This window comes from Tachysurus vachellii, chromosome 2 (assembly GCF_030014155.1).
Source record: "Tachysurus vachellii isolate PV-2020 chromosome 2, HZAU_Pvac_v1, whole genome shotgun sequence".
Classification (NCBI taxonomy): Eukaryota; Metazoa; Chordata; class Actinopteri; order Siluriformes; family Bagridae; genus Tachysurus; species Tachysurus vachellii.
Window position 1 is genome coordinate 18,814,247 of NC_083461.1, and position 19,003 is coordinate 18,833,249.

The following is a 19,003-nucleotide window of genomic DNA, read 5'->3' on the forward strand; positions in this document are numbered from 1 at the left end:
AACTACAGTAATATACTAAATTTAAACATTACGAATATTACCATATAGGACGCACCACATGAAAAACTAAATGAATCTTGGCACCTAGTTGACAGACAGACACAGAGGAATTAAATAAAGTTGGGCATTAACTAACAGCACATCTTTGCTATGAAATATTTGCACTTTTAGCTGTTTTATGTTTTTTAATTTAAGGTAACATAATGAGGCAACATTTCTAGCAACATTTTATAGCAATACTTGTCAAACTTGGACAAATGCTACTGCCAAAGAAGAAGAAGAGCGATCTCAAGTACTGAACAACTCACTGAAAGGTCTTGATGAACAACCATTAAAATAATTTAATGAGGAAATTTATGACCAACTGTACATCATGAAGCTCATAGCAAACATCACAGTCAGAAACAATCTGTGTTAGAGGCTGAAATCTGAGTATGCATCACTTCATAGAAGGAGAATCTGGAGCTTACAACAATGAAAATAAATAAGTAAAAAATATATATATATACGTATATATATATATATATATATATATATATATATATATATATATATATATATATATATATATATATATATATATATATATATATATATATATATATATATTTGGCTATATGAACCAATGTTTGGCAATTTTAGGACCGGCCTCTGCTTGGGGTGGATAAGGTGTTGGGATATCAATCGGAAGGTTGTGAGTTCAATCCCAGGTCCACTAAGCTGCCATTGGGCCCCCGAGCAAGGCATTTAACCCTCAATAATGTAAATTGGTACTGCCGAATAAGGCTGTCTGCCAAACGCTGGAAATGTAAACGTGGTGCAAACAACCTTTGCGAAGTTCCCATATTTCATGATTATTTGATTAACACCAGGATGAACCCCATTGCTTCTCTAATATATCTAATCTAATCTGCACCTATTTAAGCAAAATTAATCCTTCAAAAAATGTTTTGGAGCACATACTGCAACACAGATATCCATTTCCTTCATTCTTCATAGAAATGGAAGATGTCCATGGTAAAAAAGAAAACTGGGATTGTCTGATAGAATTCCGAGATGTTGTTTAGGTCCTTGCTAAAAATATAATCTTATCGGATTCCTTTAGATTGTCCACCGCTAGAAATAAATGTAGGCTTACACATTTGGGTTATGTGACTAACTGCTTGTGTGGGAGATATTCTTCTGTACTCATGTTTATTGCTTTATCAAGCTTCCATGAATTTTAAGATAGTATTTTATTACCTGGTTGGTTCTTTTTCCTGGTAACTCTGTGCCACGCCATAAAAATATATATATATTTTTAATTATTCAATAAATAATATCTAATGTCACTCATTGCCCAAAAAATCTCTAATGCCTCTTTAATTTGCTTGTAATTAAATCTCGACCATTTTAATGACAGTCTGTGGCACTGTGGGAGATATTAGCTGATCAGATGTTTATTTTGGGAAAGCGGTAGCGTGGCCGAGTGGTCTAAGGCGCTGGATTTAGGCTCCAGTCATTTCGATGGCGTGGGTTCGAATCCCACCGCTGCCAAACTGTTTTCACTGAAATAGTATTTCATAATTTTTTTTTTTTTTAGAATACTTAGAATAGACGTAGCAATACTGCCTTCATATCAACCTTATTTGTATGTGTCAGGATTCCACAAGTTATTGGTAAACATTCCTTTGAGATTCTGGTCCATGTTTTCAGGTGGACTTATGCTCATACTGTGAATCTCTTCCGCTGTACCACTTGCCAAAGATGTTCTAATGGATTCTAATGATTGGGAAGCTTACTAGGTCTTTTGTTGTTGTAGCCCATTCACCTTCAAGGTTTGACATATTGTTCATTCTGACATGCTTTTCTGCTCACCACAATTATACAGAGTAGTTATCTGAGTTTCTGTAGAATTCCGGTCTGAAACAGTCTGGACATTTTCTGTTGTACTCTTTCATCAATACTTACTGGATGTTTATTTCTTTGTTGCACAATTCTAACTAATTCCTAAAGACTGTTGTGTATGAAAATCCCAGGTGATCTGCAATTATAAAAAGTCAAACCAGCTTGTCTGGCACCAACAATCACACTACAGACAAAACAACAAAGATCATATTTTGTCTCCATTCTGATGGCTGATGGTGAATGTTACCTGAAACCGCTGGCTCCTTCTGTATGATTTTATGCATTGTCCTGTTGCTACACAAATGGCTGATTAGGCAACTGCATGGATGAGTAAGTGTACAGGGGTTCCTAATAAAGTGCTTCATGATCCTGCTGAAGAATGATTCAACTCCAGACGCATGCTATGAGCTTGAGGAAAATATTAAGGGTGTCCATCATATATATAACAAATAATACTGTTATAAACTGATTATAGACCATTTCTTAGATAATATGTTGGGAAATAACAACCTGAAAATAAACACCCTTTTAAAAAATAAAACCATTATTATAGTCTAGACCACATTTGGGCTCAACCGAATTCATCTTTTTAGATGAATGTTTTTAGAAGCAAAGAGGAAAGAGGATACTCGCTTTTCACTTCCTTTCTCGAAATGCTGGATGTTGCCAAGGAAACGAGACCAATTCATACACAGATGAATCTCACAAATAGATGGATAAAACTGAAAGTGGCACAGGAGTTCAGCTATAAATAACAGGCTGAGATTACATCCTGGAAGAGAAGGACAGAGTTGCTATTGTGGCTCGAATAGACTTTTTCTGTACAGCAAGAACACATCACTTTCACCTCCTTATACCTTGATAAAAAAAAAATAATCAAAGAAAAACTGCACTGTATTTAAACTATTGTTGTCACATGCCATGACATGAAGGATAACAATCACAAGGACAACGTTAAGAAAATGAACAGAACTGGATTCTTTCAAAATAATTGGCAGTAGAAGACAATACCGAACACAGAAGGTTGTCGGCTCCAGTGATACAGTGCATGTCTAATACAGAATTCATGACATAGTGCATATAAACTCTTGATGTCGTCCTTTCCAAGCAAGTCTTTCGCTTTCTAAGAAATGGGACCCTATGCTTTAAGCTTTATAGCTTGCAACAAACACATTAGTGGTGAAGCTTTATGTCAGCCAGGCAGACAGACTTTCCCAGCAAACAGCAGTCCGACGATAGTGAAAAATATCGATAAGACAAAAAGTACGTATGAAGATCCCACAACAGTGCTGTTGGGTAACTTATAAGGTTGTCCACCAACTTCACTGATATAAAATCCAGTAGGAAATATAAGAGCTGCCAGACAGAACAGGACCACTGAAACAGAAAAGAGAAGCTCATTAAAATAAGATGTACTTTCAAAAAAAAAAAAAAAAAAATGCTGCTCATTTATTTATTAGACCGAATGAGTTGAATAAATCAGTGTTTCCAAAACCACTACTCACTTCCTGTGAAAGCAATCCAGCGGGCATACTTGGCTGTCTCCTGATGCCAGTGTGACAGCACCAACAAGGTGCAAGTGATGGACAGTGAAATGATGCCCAGGATTATAAAGAAGAGAGTGGCGAGCCATTCTGGAGAAAGGCTTGGGGGTGAACATATCCTGTCCCTGCCGTGAATCGTCTGACACTGCCGGACCAGCCCCATGGTCAGGGCACCTGCGTAGAAAGATAATTCACACACAATAATGCTTGAGAGATTGCTCTTTATAATTCATGTGGTGTTTAACTTCCCATGGCTCATGATTCACCTGCTGAAAACACTATTATACATTATCCACGGGCTACATTTATGCATGTGGGTGTTTTTTATTTTATATTTTTCCATTTATTCAACTCAGGCTGTTGTATGACTCACTCGCCTGAAGCACACAAGAGAATCAACACTGCTTAATAAATCCGCTGTATAGGGCAAAGTGGCTGGATTATGCAAGGCACCACATGGCTGACGTGTGATATCCTCCCTCTGACTTGAAATCAGACTTTCGGCTGCAGCTCCCCAGAGAACTCAATACAAACGCATGCTCCAGCCTTTGGGTTTAGTTGTGGCTCAAGTTCTTCTAAAAGTTTCCCTCAGGATGCTTCTACTTAGCATTTTTATGGTCTGAAAGTGCTAGCATCTTTTGTGCGACTGGTAAAACAGAAAACCTCACACGACACACGCTATAATCATAATGACTCTCTTATCAGTTAATTCAGATGCAAATAGAGAACCTGAAAGAGTGATGTCACATCACGTCACAACGTTCACTTCCTCCAGCATTTTGCGATCACCGGAATGAACACAAAATCAAGCAAACTCCACAATATTCGGAGGAACTCATATTTTTTTTAAATCGCTGCAGATTGTCTTCAGATGTGAGCCGTGACATCATATGACATCTTCACAACAAACATTCAAGGCCTGGTCGATGCATGTGATGGGATCCATGAGTACAGCTATCACAACAAGTAAACACCTACAGTATGTGTCTTCACCGGTAGGAGTTTACAAGAACTATTCTGTGCTTGCAATATTTCGAAATCAAGTAGTTTTCTGCAAAAAAGGTTCATAAATGTCATAAAGGAGCATGTCATATACTGTATCTCTGTAGATTTGCTCACTGACTGTTTGCAATAAAATTGTGCTTGGTGTTACACCGTGCTTTCTGGAGAAAGATCACCAAGATTGTTCAGCGTGAATGAGAAGAAACCATGAAATGCAGTTAGCACTTTTAAAAATATCTTTCAATCAAATTACATGTAAAAACCTTTGCTGGCAGTTAAGAAAAGAACCCTGGCCGGATTAAGCTTGAACAAATGGCAGAAAATGAGTCTAAATAAACCTCTCTAAAGCTCTGTGGTGACTCACTATTTCTGTAATGTGAAGGTTTAGTAATTTAATACCGAGTAATATAATGGAAGCTTTACCAGAGGGAGAATGTCTTTATTAGACGTGTACGGCACTTCCTGTTCATTTCCTACATTTACAAGAGTGGAATAAGTAATAAAAGGAAATCGGTCTGTATACAGACTAGAGAGAAATGAAATGAAAAGAAACCTGAGTAGATGAGTGGAGAAATATAACAAGGACAGATGCTTTTACACGAGTGTCCTGCATGATGCAACTCACTTCTTACCTTTCAGAAAAGTGGCATTTATGAGAATACTGCCCAGGCCCAGTTTTAGGATAAAGAGAGCAATAGGGACACATTTATCCGTCTTAGATGAGCGTTTATTATTGGTGCAGCAGCCTCAGACACAGAACCTATTAAAATAGAAAGTGTTTCGGTGGAATGGTGACTAAAGTGACATCTGCATCATGTTCTCTAGGAACGGAATCAGTACACAGAGCTGGAAATATTATGACTGTGATGAGGAAAAGTTGCAGGGTGTTTTCTGTGTCTGTTCTGTTTACAGTTCCAAAGAGTCATATTAGTCTTGGATTTAGAATAGAAGACTTTATTTTGTCACATCTACACTTTCTTCCCATATCCCAGCTTTGGAGGTTGGGGTCAGAACACAGGGTCAGACATGATATAGTACCCTGGAGCAGAGAGGGTTCAGGGCCTTGATCAAGAGCCCAACAGTGGCAGTGCTGGGGCATGAACCCTGATCCTCTGATCAACAACCCAGAGCCTTAACAGATAATATGGGCTTGCACAAAAAAATAACTTAAATATTCACAGATGAGACTAAACCAGAAGGCTTTGTACAAGCCCATATTTTCTGGTACAAACTAATAGCACCATGACCTGATGTTTAACCCAAACAAAATACTTTCCAGTTCCAAATGCTTTAAATATCACACATAAGTATGTTCTTGGACACTTGATCATCACCCCCATATTTGCTCCTCTCCCAAACTGTTCTCACAATGTTCAAAGCGCTTGATTATATATAGGATGTTTTTGTATGCTGTAGCTTTACCAGTTCCCTTCACTGGTTTAGGTTCAGGAACACATGGTTTGCCAAGGTTCAAGTAGTAGCTTTTATTGGCCACGGACCACCCAAGAGAGCGTCTGACTGACATGTAATGCAAACAATTACGACCCCTGACTTTAATCCTACTAAACACCTTTTGGACAAATCTGCAAAATTGGCTGAACCTCCTCGGTTCAATCAGAGTCTGATCTCAGTAATTTTTTTGTGGCTGAAGAGGCAAAAGACCACAGCCAACCACCACTCCGACATCTAGCGGAAAGCGTTCCCAGAAGAGTTGAGGTTACTATGATAGGAAGGGGGACTAAATCTGGAATGTATGTATCTTCAGTAACTGCTTTAGTTACACATCTGTCTGGTCAGGGCCTCAGTGGATCTCGAGTGTATCTTGGTCAAGACAAGTTTGGAGAATTCACCCAAATGGGATGCCAGTCCATAACATGCCACCATTCACACATTCATTCATACCTAACATCACTAACAAACACATGTTCGGCCAGCAGGAGAGACCCAAAGAACTGAAAGCAAACCTGTCAGGATCAGGACTGAGCATGCAATGCAGCGTTGTGACCTTCAGCCCCAAAAGAACAGAACAGTCAGTTAATTATAAATACCAATGAACATCGTTCTAGTGCAGTTACTGAGCCTAAAAGTTATTCAGTGTCAGATAAGACTTGAGCAGTAACTGAGCTACAGTATAATGATGTTTACACAATAAAAGTTCAACAGAGTCCTCATTACAATTCCATTTTATTTGTTTGTTTAATCACATTTTATTGGCTGCCAGTTGCTATTGAAGTTTACTATTAAGCTAAAATGTTTAAATTTCTATCACCTTTAGCCGAACGCTCATAAGGTAATTTATTTTAAGGCAACTTTATTAATATGACCAGCTCAATAAAGGGTAAATTGTGCCTCAAATGATTAAATAAGCAAGTCGTGCCATCGACACTCCTGGTACAGTTTGGTATCCACTCAAAATGCATGAGCACATCTCACTGATAAATATAATTGTATGGATCACAGTGTGAGTTTATTTAATACATTTCTGCAACCCGTTGAAATAAATTCCTAGCTACACCCCTGTTCCGGTCACAAGTTTGCGTTAATGAAAGGTCTTTGTTTGTCCTGTGAGTCTCATATGAAGTTTCTTGTATGCACCTGCATGACTCTTCTGTTGCGTCCCACGAGATCCCAGTCTGGATAAAATCCTCTAGTCCCATCCAAATTTCTGGCAACCTTTTCATTTCTGAAGCCTTTATCATATCTGTATGTTAAACCAGACTAATGTGTTTGGACTTGGTTACATCACTAGAGTGCATAAAGACTTTATTACTAACGTTTGAGTTTAGTGATACAGAATTCATCAGCACTGGTCTAAAAATTTGTGGAAAATGAGATAACTGAGATCTGGTTGGATGAGTCATGCTTCACCGTATTCTTGATAAGTGGACAAGTGTGACCATGATGACGTCCATCACATCCTGTGAGGTCAGTCGACTGGTTAAAGTTGTCTCTTCCGTTTTTTTTTCTAAGGTAATCACTTAGCAAATAATGGCTGTCCAGCAAGCTTTGTATCTCACAGGAGCTCTCGTCAGATACAAACTTTTTCAGAACTAACTGAATATCACATATCTTGTTTAAATGGTCCTGCGTATTTACAAACCACTATATTTGACTTTAGCCTTAACTTTGGCTTTAACTTCTGCCTAAACTTTGTTATGTATTATATTATGCTTTAGTTTCCACAGTCCTTGGAGAAATTTTACACTACGTTGAGCTTGACCACAAGGAGGCACAGGGTTCACAGCTGCCACTCATGAAATTCGTGCCGCACCAAATCTGTCTTCAAATCAAATCTCTGGGATGGCTGCAATGTCAATTACTCTTATTCATTCATCTTCGATAACTACTTGATCCTGGTCAGGGTCATGGTAGAGGCAATCTAGAGCAGTAATACACCCTGCATTGAACCGAGCTTCATCACAGGGTATCATACCCACACATATTTGCACTTTTAGAGCAGACAAGCCACCGCCTATTGGGCTTCTGGGAGGTAATGAAGAGAACCTGGCGGAAACATAACTGGAGAACCTGGAGGAAACATAGAGGACATGGCACAACACTGCAAGTAGGCTGCAGACATGCTGCAGGGTGTACAAGAGATTGCCCTGAGACCCTTGGGATAGACCCCAGATTCCCTGTGACCCTGTGTAGGATAAGCGCTCCAGAAAACTAAAAGATTTATATTAAAATAAATTATCACACTTGAGTTATATATATATATTGAGTTATATATATAAAACTGTGAAATGTCACTGGCATGGTACCATTTAAGACTATTAAGACTGGTACAAAATATGTTGCCTTTATATATTGAGTTTATATATTTCCTTCTTTACAGAACAATACAGAGGATTTTAGTGGTGAGCCGTTTTTATTTTAAAAGCTCATTTAGAAGCGTTTAAAGCTGTTTTATCAAAAAAAAAAAAAAAAAAAGACCAGTCATTATTACTGGTATTTTGACCACATCAGGAACTATTAGAGCATCTATGGTCCAATATGTGGCCATTCATATCTACACAAGAATACAAATAAGATGGAATGGAAATCATTAGGCAGTGACACTAGTGATAGAAACAGATACTTCTGAATCTCCCACAATGCAGGTTATAGAAGGATGCATGGACAGAAAGTTTGAGATGGAGAGATGGATGGAAGACTATAGTACTGGGGGTCTGAAGATAGAGGAAGCAGAAGCTCTGGAATAGTTTTTCATGGTGATTTCATGGTGAAAGTAGATGACTACATGTTTTACCTTCTTCTTCTCCCGTGTTGATCCAGTCTGGGTTCACAACGCTGGCAATTGCAAAAATATCAGCAGCAAGAAACAGACATCCTGAAATTATTGTGAGTTTATCCATTTCCCATAATTTCTAAAACAGCAATGATGTGGCTCAAAGTGCGTCTGGGATCTTCTCGGGTCAAATGCTGTGATGCAACTTTCTCATTAGTTGCGTTTAAACCAAAATACACCATGCACACCGGCAGTCATCAGACACATCCAGTGCACTCACAGCGTTATAGAGGCGTTATGAAGCCAGGTGATGAATGCGCGCGCTTGCGCCCCTTTCAGCGCTCGTGCCTTTCATAACACATCATCGTGTACGATCTGAAAACTGGATAAGAATAAACACACAAAAATATCCTTACATAGACAACCCGAGTGCCTGATCAGCGTCTTAAATATACCTACTAATGCACCCACTATTCGAAGGATTTTCTGCTGTTCCTTTGTTGTTCAAACTGAAGCATTTTCACAGACACGCGCGGGTCTTAAATCATCGTGCAAATCTCGCGAGATTCTGTTCCCTGGGGAAAAGGAGGAACGGGATTTCAGTACAAATACGGGTGGGGTCTGGATCCATCAGCGTCACTGTTGACGTCTGTTGCATAGAACCGAGACTAAAATAAATCAAAATACAGTGTTTATTTTAGTACAATAGAATCATCCAAGAAATATTTAATAACCTTGACTTAATTATACATTAAAATAAAACCTTTTTATCCCATAATGAGGCACTTATTTTTTTTACACACCTCTATATGTACATGAATGAGAAGAAACCCAGGACAATTTATTACAAAAACATCATAAAATCTGATGCTTTAAAAATGACAGAATTTAGTGGAAAAATACAACATCGTTTTTCATGCTTTTTCAATTTAATCGACGTAATAAAAAATGCTTCAAAAGTTTTTTTTTAAATCAATTCGTTCACTCAAATTTTTTTTTTTTCACGATTTGGACAAAGCTGGACCCAGAGCCGATCCTAGAGGAACACCGCGCAGACTCAATCGTCATCTACAAGGTCGGTCAACCTACATGCAGAGATCGAAGGCACTGGACCTTGAGACACGAGCAGACGCTTCACACCGTGAAGCTACGTGAGCTCGTAAATATCACAAGACACACTTAACTTTTTTATTTCTAATGCACTTTATTCTTTAGTGTACATGTGCTATACATTTCAAATGGACTAGCGTGATCTCTCATCATTGCTGTTTCCACAAGGGATATTTTAACGGCGACTGGAGATGACCACGTCACTTTGTGTGTGACGGCATGTGTGGGTCTGTGGACCTTTTTGTGGTATTTTTAATAAAGAGATAAGAAGAGGTGGCAAAATAATTAGTGGACATTCACTGAAGGACGTTCAGATTTCATCCACGAAAGGCGTGTTAACCAGGTGTCCGCTGGAAGCCATCGACTTTTTCCCAGACACAAACTTTTTCGCCGCCTAAAGACCAACAAAAACATTTGTTAAATGTGATCGTTTCTAAGTAACTAAAACCAAGCTAAAGGGTTGTTGCTTACATTAACAACATCACTTGAAGACACAGCATTGATTTTTTGGATTATCGCCTCTGGAGTATGGTAGGTGCCTTCAGTCAGTGCCTGCATCCCGATAGCCTCCAACAGGCCTTCTGAGGTCTCCATGGACATAAGGTACTCAGTCTTCAACTGAGTCCTGGACACAGACACACATTTCAAGAAATTGAAATAATAATCCAAAGCAGATGTTTCATAGACACTCACTTGGCTCTGCTGAGATCCTCTGCAGCCAGGTTTCCTTGTGCAATAGCACCGACTTGGCCGACAGCAGCCTTGATCACCTGACAAAACAAAGCCAGAAGAAAAGGTAAGAGACGACTGGCCATGAGTGCAGAATTTGTCAGATGGTATTGCAGAACTAGGCAGCTGACACTGGGTAAGTTGAACGTAAATCTGACTCACATCTCTAGTTGAATCAGCCTGAGAAATGGTGTAGATGCCGAACAGCCCAGAGTCAGAGTAACTGGCATTGAATGCAGAAGCCTGTTGAGGACAAATATTGACCATACTGTGATAAAGTATCAAAACTGCTGCCTGTGATATAAATATAATGTCGTTTAGCATGGTAAATTAAAATGAATACGTAAGCAATAATAATGATGTTAAAAAAAAAAACAAGAGGAACAATACAAAAAGAAGACAAAAGGCAAGAGCTTATTTAAATAAATAATAATAATAATAATAAAAAAAGCAGAGAACATCTTAAGCTAAGACGTAAGAGTGTCAGCAGGATGGGACGCCCTAATAAAAACATTTAAACCATTCTACAGCTCCGAGATGATATTACAGATGCACCATAACCATTAAACCTTCAATAAGAGTGGCTTGCTTGATGCCTGAAGCAGCCTGAAAATGGAGTAAGGACTGAGTAGGTCAGAAATAAAGTGATCCCAGATAATTACACTAGTGAAAGAGGAGGATAAAAGCATAGAGTAGAGAGATGTTTTCAGACCCCTGGCACGAAAAGGTAGAAAACCTTTCTGTCAACCTGAAAACCAATGACACATCAGCTGAATAGATTTCATCAGAGTATCAGCTGCATTCAGGGAAATATTCGAGCCGTTAAACCCACCTGCAGAAAGTGTTATGAGATAGCACAAGTGATGGAGTAACACTGGTTTGGTGAGAAATAAACAGCATGATCTAATGTACAGAAACAAGAAGATTAGAAAAATGAGATCAGGGTGTACTCTTGACAGTGATGTTTGCTCGCTTGCCTTGTGTAGGTTTTCTCATAACCTGCACTGATCTGCAAAGCCATTAGAGCCTTCGCTCAATACGCTCCTTCATCACCAACCTGTGTAATGCATGACGCTGCATATGATCACGTGAAAAATTAACCAGATTATCTGACCTGTAGATAAATAACCTCACTCAGTCAGAAGCTCCCATTCTCATTTCAAGCTAGTAATTTAAAACGAGCACATAGGAAGTCCAATCATACTGACAGAACCCACGAAAGGTTGTTCAATCTGGAGTGAGACTTCACTTACGTCAAAGGGCTGAGCTGTAGCTTTGGAGATGGCCTGGCTCAGTTTGCTGGTGGTGTTGGAGCCTCTCTTGACGTGTGGTCCAGCTCCCAGAACATGCTGTAGGACGCCGAAAGCTACGGCCTCAGCAGAGCTGGCCACTGCGCTCTCGCTCACCACAGCCGAATGCACCAGGCTGCCTCCTGTCTGAGTCCGCAGCTCACCTGTGTAAACACGACGGGGCTTATAATCTTACTGAGCACATACAAACAATTTCACTTTATATGTACTGTATATCATTTGAGTTTTGTAATACACAATAATGAGTAATGATCTCTAGTGCAGGTGGCCACCAAGATTTATTTAATGAACATACTCCAACAGATGTCTGTGAAACTTGTCCTACACTGGGTCACAGGGAACCCGACGCCCATCACAGGGTACTTTGGGCGCCCTGGACAAGGTCTCAGCCCAAGGCGTGAACACACACGCGTGAACACATTCGTTTCAAGTGTCACATTAAGGAGGTTAAAAACTGGGGCTTTTTACACCTGGTCACTTCATGTGTTTTCTGTGATCCGATAGATATTCGATCGTAAAAAGACCAGGGGTCTCATTTATAAAGCGTGCATACGCACAAAACGGGGCTGGAAACGTGCGTACGCCAGTTTTCGCGCAAAGGTTGTGGTCTATAAAAAAAACAAACTTGACGGGAAAATGTGCGCACCTTTAAGCAAACTTTGAGATGTGCGTACGCACATACTGGAGACAAAGGGAATTGGCGACACAGATGGTGAGGTCGTGAACTGAAGTTAGATTGTAGAAAATACATGTGAGAAGAACGATTATAAGAATTAATGACATTTAATTTTCACCCCATTTCTTACGTTATATCCACATTATCATGAAGATTAAATCCCACAGTGTTATTTGTGCCGATTGTTTTAGGCTATATACATCTAGTAAAATACAAATGTAATTCAAATTGTATTCAAAATAAAATAATAATAACAATAATCAGCGCTACTCCGTCCAGGGTGTATCCTGCCTTGATGCAAAATGACGCGTGAGGATAGGCACAGACTCCTCAACCCATTTTTAAACCTGCAGAGCGCAGAGAAAACTCATTATAACGAGGTCCACTCTCGTGCCTGTGCAGTTATTTGCATTGACTATTTATGGATAAAAATGGGCATGTACAGGGCGGGATTTCACGTACGCACATCTGTGGGTGATCTGTGATTTATAAAGGGAACATTGCTTAGAGGAGTGCGTACGCACGGTTTTATAAATCGGATTTTTTTTTGGCGTACGCCATTTTTGGCTTTTGGGCGTACGTAAACTTTTAGTAGGGATCCTACGCACAGTTTTATAAATGATACCCCAGGTCTAAATGCCCTCCGAAACGTTTTCGAGACAGATATAAATCCTATCGTTCAAACCACTTCAGGAGGTGGTCTGGGACACATTTCAGATGAAACTGGACAGGTGTAAATGAATGTGGTTGTTCAAGCCACATACGTCAGGACTATACTCCTCCCAAACGGAAGTACGTCACTCGCAAGTGATCTTTCACCCAGGTGTCTCGTTGGGTCTTAAAATGCACTGCTGCCGCCAGTGAAAATGCAGCAAACAGTAAATGCTGTTTTTTGTAGCATAACCATCGTAACAAGTTTTTTAGTCTTCTTTTTGATTGCATTCTGAAAACCGCAGACACCAAAGCGTGTTCCATTTCAATTACCCTGGAAATGAGGTAAAATATATTTGCATTTTGGGCGGGAGCAGAAAGATCGGATTAATTCCCGATTCGCCAAGACTCATTTATGTGGCCTAATGTAAATGGAAGAGTTTTAACAAATCAGATGTTTGGATCAGATCAGAATTTGTTGGCGTATGTATTAGTTTGTAATGTTTGTGGCATTACCTCCACGATACAGGGCTTCGGACCCAACAGTGCCTGCGCCACTCCGGATGTTGAGGAACTGCTCTCCTACTTGTCTGAGAACAGTATGGTCCACACCTATAGAACAGACATTGGTGTTTCGGTCACGTGATTAATCGGAGCTCAATGCCGCTTACTTTAAGCAAATGATCTTCCTGATACTACACAACTTTTTGACTAGATAAATATGTATCTGACTAAATGAACCCAGTAAAGAAAATACATGAAATAACATCATACCAAGTCCAACGAGTGCCATTCTTGCGCTGGTAAAATTGTTCTGAACAAATGCTTGCAGCTGTGGAAGGAGGAAAAAAAACAAAAGTGAAATAGTCAGAACAAAAAAATAAATGAATATATATATTTTTATATACACACACTTATAAAACAGTTGTGAGTTTGGTTCTCACCTGATCTGAGGTGATTTTGCCCACCATGTACTCTGGGCAGTACAGAGAGTTGGAAAGGCCGTTCTTGTAAGCAGCAGCATGCAGACTCTCAAGGAGACCTTAGACAAACAGAGAGACATCAACATTACCCAAAGAGACTTGGAATTATTCTGTACTGATGCCTTGCTCACTAAGCCTTCACTACTGAGATGGGACTCGACCACTGATCGAGTTCTATCCGCTATAACATCGCAACATCTTACACATACTGTACAGGACAAATAAACAATAAATACACAAAGCAGTATTCCATGTAATATTCCATGTAGTAATTTTAAATATATATTTAAGTCACTGGACTAATGTAGAATTATACTTCGTGCGTCAATCATGTCTACGTGATCAGATGTTTGCTTTTTATTTGTTTATTTTTTTAATGACGGGTTTATGTTTCGCTCTGCTAATATAATCATCACTGTTATGATGTAGCTTCAGTTTATCGTGTTTGTATATGACAATGATGTCAGTAGTGGATGCTTTACGGCAAAGTGTATCCTGTGAAATCTGTAACAGCACAAGAGAACATTGGTTTTAAGTGGATTTAAGAAAAGAAAATAAAGTCAAATCCTTATTCAGGCTTGGTTTAGACTGGAACCTCCCTGTTACTACCATGACTTTATTTATTATTGTAATACATCCACCAGTTCTCTACTTATCCCTTGGGTAGTGTCTATCCCCTCAGACTCGGGGGGACAACCGTCCTTAAATTATTCCATCATCTGTATTTCCACTAGCTGCTTGTAGCCTTTGAGCACTTGTATTTCTTTTTCTTTGCTGCTGTAACAGAGAAATTTCCCCATTGCGGGACGAATAAAAGGTATATCTTACTTAGCTTGAAGAAGCTCAGTCCCTGTCAGCACCTTTAACAGCTTTGTTTGGATTTCCTTACTACAGAGAGAACAGGAAGTACACATTATCCGAACAGCAACATACCAATCTGTGGGTTCTGTCTGGCGATGGCGTTGTCCACTTTCACCCTGGGAGTGAGTTCAGAGACCTCCCATGGCCGAAACTCTGGTGCAGTGGTCACGTTGATCAGATACTCCATGACTGTGTCACTGAAATCAGACGGACACACGATCTAAAATATATATACACCCTGCGACAAATATTAAACACTTAACACATCAAAACATCATGCTTACATGTGATCTCTCAAACAGTCCACAGTGTAGGCCATGGTTTCCCGGGTTGTAGACACTCTGCGTAGAAATATGCAACACATGTTAGAAAGGAGGCATACCATATTAATAACACACAATCGAAAGAAACAAGACACACCCCAGGCTTCCTCCGACAGCCTCGATGCCACGGCAGATCCTGAACGCAGAGGCTCCTTTAGTAGTCTACAATGTGAACAAGTGCATGTTAATCACCCACATAAATAACTTACTCGAGTACACAAATGGTCAGAATTACAACCTACCAGGCCACTTGCAAGGCGGAGCACGTGTGTGATACCCAGGCTGTCGTGGGGTTCATAGCGGCTGCCGGCTTTCACAAGAACGCTGATGCGGGAGGCTGGGGAGTAGTTCTCCAGGGATGCAATCACCAGGCCACTGGGCAATTTGGTCACCTATGGCAAGAAATTTATTAAATCCATCGGTATAAATGGCATAGGAAATAAATAAGTGATTCTATAATATGGCATTTGGAAGAAAAAATGGAAAACAGACAGACACTGGAACATAAAGTTCCTTCAGAACAACAAAATCTGATATTATACACATGTGTACAAGGTGCACAGGTCAAGTGATCTGTCTATAACCAGTGCTGGTAGACTGGACAGAATTACTCCAAAAATGTCAATCATTTTTATTTTAACTCTGTAGTTGTGTCAAGAGAGCGAAATGACTATGATGATGTTCCAGAGCTGCTTTTAGTCACCCTGATAAACTTGAGGGAAGACGAGTGTGTAACGGAACGGAACGGAGTGAAAGAGAAAGAAAGGAAGAATGATGGACAATGGTGTTTTCAGCTGAACACGTATGAGGGAACACAGAAATGAAAAGGAAAGAAATATTATAAATGACCAGGTGTTCTAGTGACGTTCCCTACACTATAAGGAAAATACAAGAAAGTCTAAATAAAGTGGTAGGTCACAACACAAACAGAAGATCAAACAAAGCACAAGGTTGAAGATGATCCCAGATCTTTGCACCTTGGCACAGTTTCTACAAGTCTCCAGACTACTTGGGCTCCATAGATGGATAGAAAACCAAATGATCTTTCAAACAAGATTCCACATGTTCTAGATTCTAGTGGCTCCATTACCATGTGAGGAGTGTATTGTTCTCTTGGTCTATTCACCCACTTGTTGGGAAAATGGTAAAGGATCTGAACAATTCACTTTTATTTCGTTCATCTTCATAAAGAGGGGTTTTATGCACTGTGTAAAGTCTGATCACATTCCTGCACTCACAGTCTGTCCTCTTCCTCTGTTTTCATGTCACATTAACGCACAAGCATCATGATCAGTGAATATCAATTTCCTGATGGTTTCCAAGTGACTTAGATATTTTCCTCTCCCCGAGTTTCTCCAAAAATCCAGAAAAAGGTCAAACCCACTTGATCGATATTTTTGTCATCAGTCCATACAAGTAAACCTTAGTGTGTGTGAAGGAGACATGGTTTGAAGCAGACAGAGCGAACTTTTACTGACCTGCACCTCCTGTGGTACGACCTTGAGCGCCTCAGACACCTCAACCTTACAGGCAGCCTGCGCTGCGTACAGCCTCCTCTGCAAATCGGAAAGGAAGACGTGACATTAACAGTAACATCGACTACATCTAGATGTATAAAATACAATTAAACACGGTGTACTGTGTCAAAACACAAGCACAACACAATAACATTCATTAGCTGAGAACAAAATTCTTACAGAGAAATCCAAGATATCTTCAGGACTAAAAACAGGATGTTAATGTCACAAACCTTCAAAAGTACTAACTTTAACTCTTGAAGAGATTTTAGGAATGAAAAAAAGTAAAAATAAAAAAAAATCCACCAGTTTATGATGGTAAAGTATCCAAGGGAATAAAGTCCCTATGAAACGGCATGATTAGATTCTATATGTTGATACAGGACGTCCACGCGATAGCACGTTGAAACGCTTTACTAATTTTACACAGCAAATGTAACTCAAGATCTCAAGATTTAATAGATGAGGTGCCATGTTTTTTTTTTTTTTGAGTCTAACAGAGAAACAAACTTATTCGTAATCCATTTAAAATATTCTGCTAATTGATTTAACGTTATTTACTCCAACTGATGGAGAAGGCTGAACGATATATATAGATGGAATCGTGTGAGGTAGCAAAGGATTCTGACAGAACAGCACCAAATTTGTAATACTTATGAAATAAAACAACAACGAAATAAAGAAATAATTTAACTGCTAACAAGCTGCAAGTGTAGAGCCATCAGGACGTGGAGGCTCTAGAGTGTATTTAATTAGACAAAGATAAAGTGAATACAGGTTGAATCACCAAAAACTTGATGAATGCCTCGAAAATCATTTATTTTTCAGGTGTATTACTGTATTGGTGTTCAAAACACTACATAACGGATAGAAAATGCCTTCAATCACCAAATTCTAATTTCAGGGGCACTTTAATACTCAATAGGTGTCTTTATATGGAAAAAAGAAAACAGTTTGAACCTGAAACTTTAGCTGGTTAGCCCCAGTTACCAGTTAGCTCCAGTTAGCTGGTTAGCTCAGGTTAGCAGATAGCTCCATTTAGCTCAGGTTAGCAGTCAAGATAAAGGACATAACTGATATCATTACTGACAAACTTGCTATGACGGCGATTAACGGTTCAGAAATACAGCTGAAAGAAAACCTGCACTGGATAATAAAGTGTGCGAATATTAAACTCAGTGTGTGGCTCACATGAGCAAGGACAAGACAACCTGTTAGCAGCTAACATAGAGGTGTAAAGCCGCATACACCAACACTAACATACTAAACAGTACATGAGGACGTTACAGGGCCGATAACGGCGCACTATTCTCTCATACTAGTTAGTATAGTGGAGGCTTGTACGCGGTGTACAAACAACCTGTCAGGTGACACAAAACGGGTGGTAAACAAATCACTACAAACTCAACATGCACGTCTTTTATAAGCGCATTTACTAAATTAATTACTAGTTAAAATAATAATAATAATAAAAATAATAATAATCCTCACCGACAGCTGACTTATTCCCCGAATCCCCTTCATTCTCTCTCTCTCTCTCTCTCATTCAAGGGGATGAAGAAGACAATATGGCTGACCTAGACGTCCTACCCACAAACCCCCGCGATTCACTCCTCTTCTGTGGAAAAACACGCAAGAGCTAAACACTGACCCCTGCTGGACCGGAGTACAGCTTATTACTTAATGACCCACTGTATGGCCAGAAGTATGTGCACATTGTTGTTAACACTAATATTAGCACAAAGTACACAACAGAATTTTGTTCATATACAATAATTCGATAAAATTCAAGTACATAACCTATTTAATGTCTGTCATATATACACTAAATGGCCAAAGGTTTGTGGACACATAATTCGTTCAAAATTCATATCCTCCACACTAAACAATACACAATAACAAAGCTTAAAAATCTCTTCTTCTTATTATTCATGGTAAGATTAGTGAAAGAAATTGACAGATTGACTAAGTTTATTTGTTCCAATCAATACATTTTATTTATTTATTTTTATTTGATTTTATTGTGGACACCTAATTAATTCAAAATTCATATCCACCACACCAAACAATACATAATAACAACAACATCAACAAGAAGAACAACAAAAACAACATCCTTAAACCTGCCCAATGTATCCACTGCCTTCCACTATGCTCCAGACCATCTCGCTGCCCTTCC

At 39.2% G+C, this 19,003-nt stretch overlaps 2 protein-coding genes and 1 non-coding gene across 3 annotated transcripts; 1 reads left to right on the forward strand and 2 right to left on the reverse strand.

The window, feature by feature from the left end:
• Window positions 1–1,454: 1,454 nt before the first annotated feature.
• On the forward strand, window positions 1,455–1,536 carry trnal-uag (transfer RNA leucine (anticodon UAG)). Its single transcript has one exon. It is a non-coding gene; the product is annotated as a tRNA-Leu (tRNA).
• Window positions 1,537–2,115: 579 nt separating this feature from the next.
• mosmob (modulator of smoothened b) lies at window positions 2,116–9,208 on the reverse strand. Its single transcript, XM_060890851.1, has 3 exons — window positions 8,686–9,208; window positions 3,393–3,605; window positions 2,116–3,264 (listed from the first exon to the last, which is right to left on the reverse strand). The coding sequence occupies exons 1-3, from the start codon at window positions 8,789–8,791 to the stop codon at window positions 3,080–3,082; spliced, it is 504 nt and encodes a 167-aa protein (XP_060746834.1). The 5' UTR covers window positions 8,792–9,208; the 3' UTR covers window positions 2,116–3,079.
• Window positions 9,209–9,843: 635 nt separating this feature from the next.
• LOC132840342 (cytochrome b-c1 complex subunit 2, mitochondrial) lies at window positions 9,844–18,442 on the reverse strand. Its single transcript, XM_060861912.1, has 14 exons — window positions 18,316–18,442; window positions 16,786–16,863; window positions 15,550–15,699; window positions 15,405–15,469; window positions 15,269–15,325; window positions 15,057–15,181; window positions 14,085–14,182; window positions 13,915–13,972; window positions 13,657–13,752; window positions 11,757–11,956; window positions 10,666–10,746; window positions 10,468–10,544; window positions 10,246–10,399; window positions 9,844–10,168 (listed from the first exon to the last, which is right to left on the reverse strand). Exons 1-14 carry the CDS (start codon window positions 18,346–18,348, stop codon window positions 10,085–10,087), a joined length of 1,356 nt encoding a protein of 451 aa, XP_060717895.1. The 5' UTR covers window positions 18,349–18,442; the 3' UTR covers window positions 9,844–10,084.
• Window positions 18,443–19,003: the final 561 nt, after the last annotated feature.

What these genes read in the sequence shown, in the direction of transcription:
- mosmob (XM_060890851.1), bottom strand. Translation starts at nt 8,791, where the DNA reads ATGGATAAACTCACAATAATTTCAGGATGTCTGTTTCTTGCTGCTGAT. An exon ending in CAACACGGGAGAAGAAGAAG is followed by an intron (nt 3,606 to 8,685) that starts GTAAAACATGTA and finishes CTTTCTACGCAG; the next exon opens with GTGCCCTGACCATGGGGCTG. An exon ending in CTGGATTGCTTTCACAGGAA is followed by an intron (nt 3,265 to 3,392) that starts GTGAGTAGTGGT and finishes TTTCTGTTTCAG; the next exon opens with TGGTCCTGTTCTGTCTGGCA.
- LOC132840342 (XM_060861912.1), bottom strand. Translation starts at nt 18,348, where the DNA reads ATGAAGGGGATTCGGGGAATAAGTCAGCTGTCG. An exon ending in CTACAGCTCAGCCCTTTGAC is followed by an intron (nt 10,747 to 11,756) that starts GTAAGTGAAGTC and finishes TGTCCTCAACAG; the next exon opens with GCTTCTGCATTCAATGCCAG. An exon ending in GAGGATCTCAGCAGAGCCAA is followed by an intron (nt 10,400 to 10,467) that starts GTGAGTGTCTAT and finishes GTCTGTGTCCAG; the next exon opens with GACTCAGTTGAAGACTGAGT.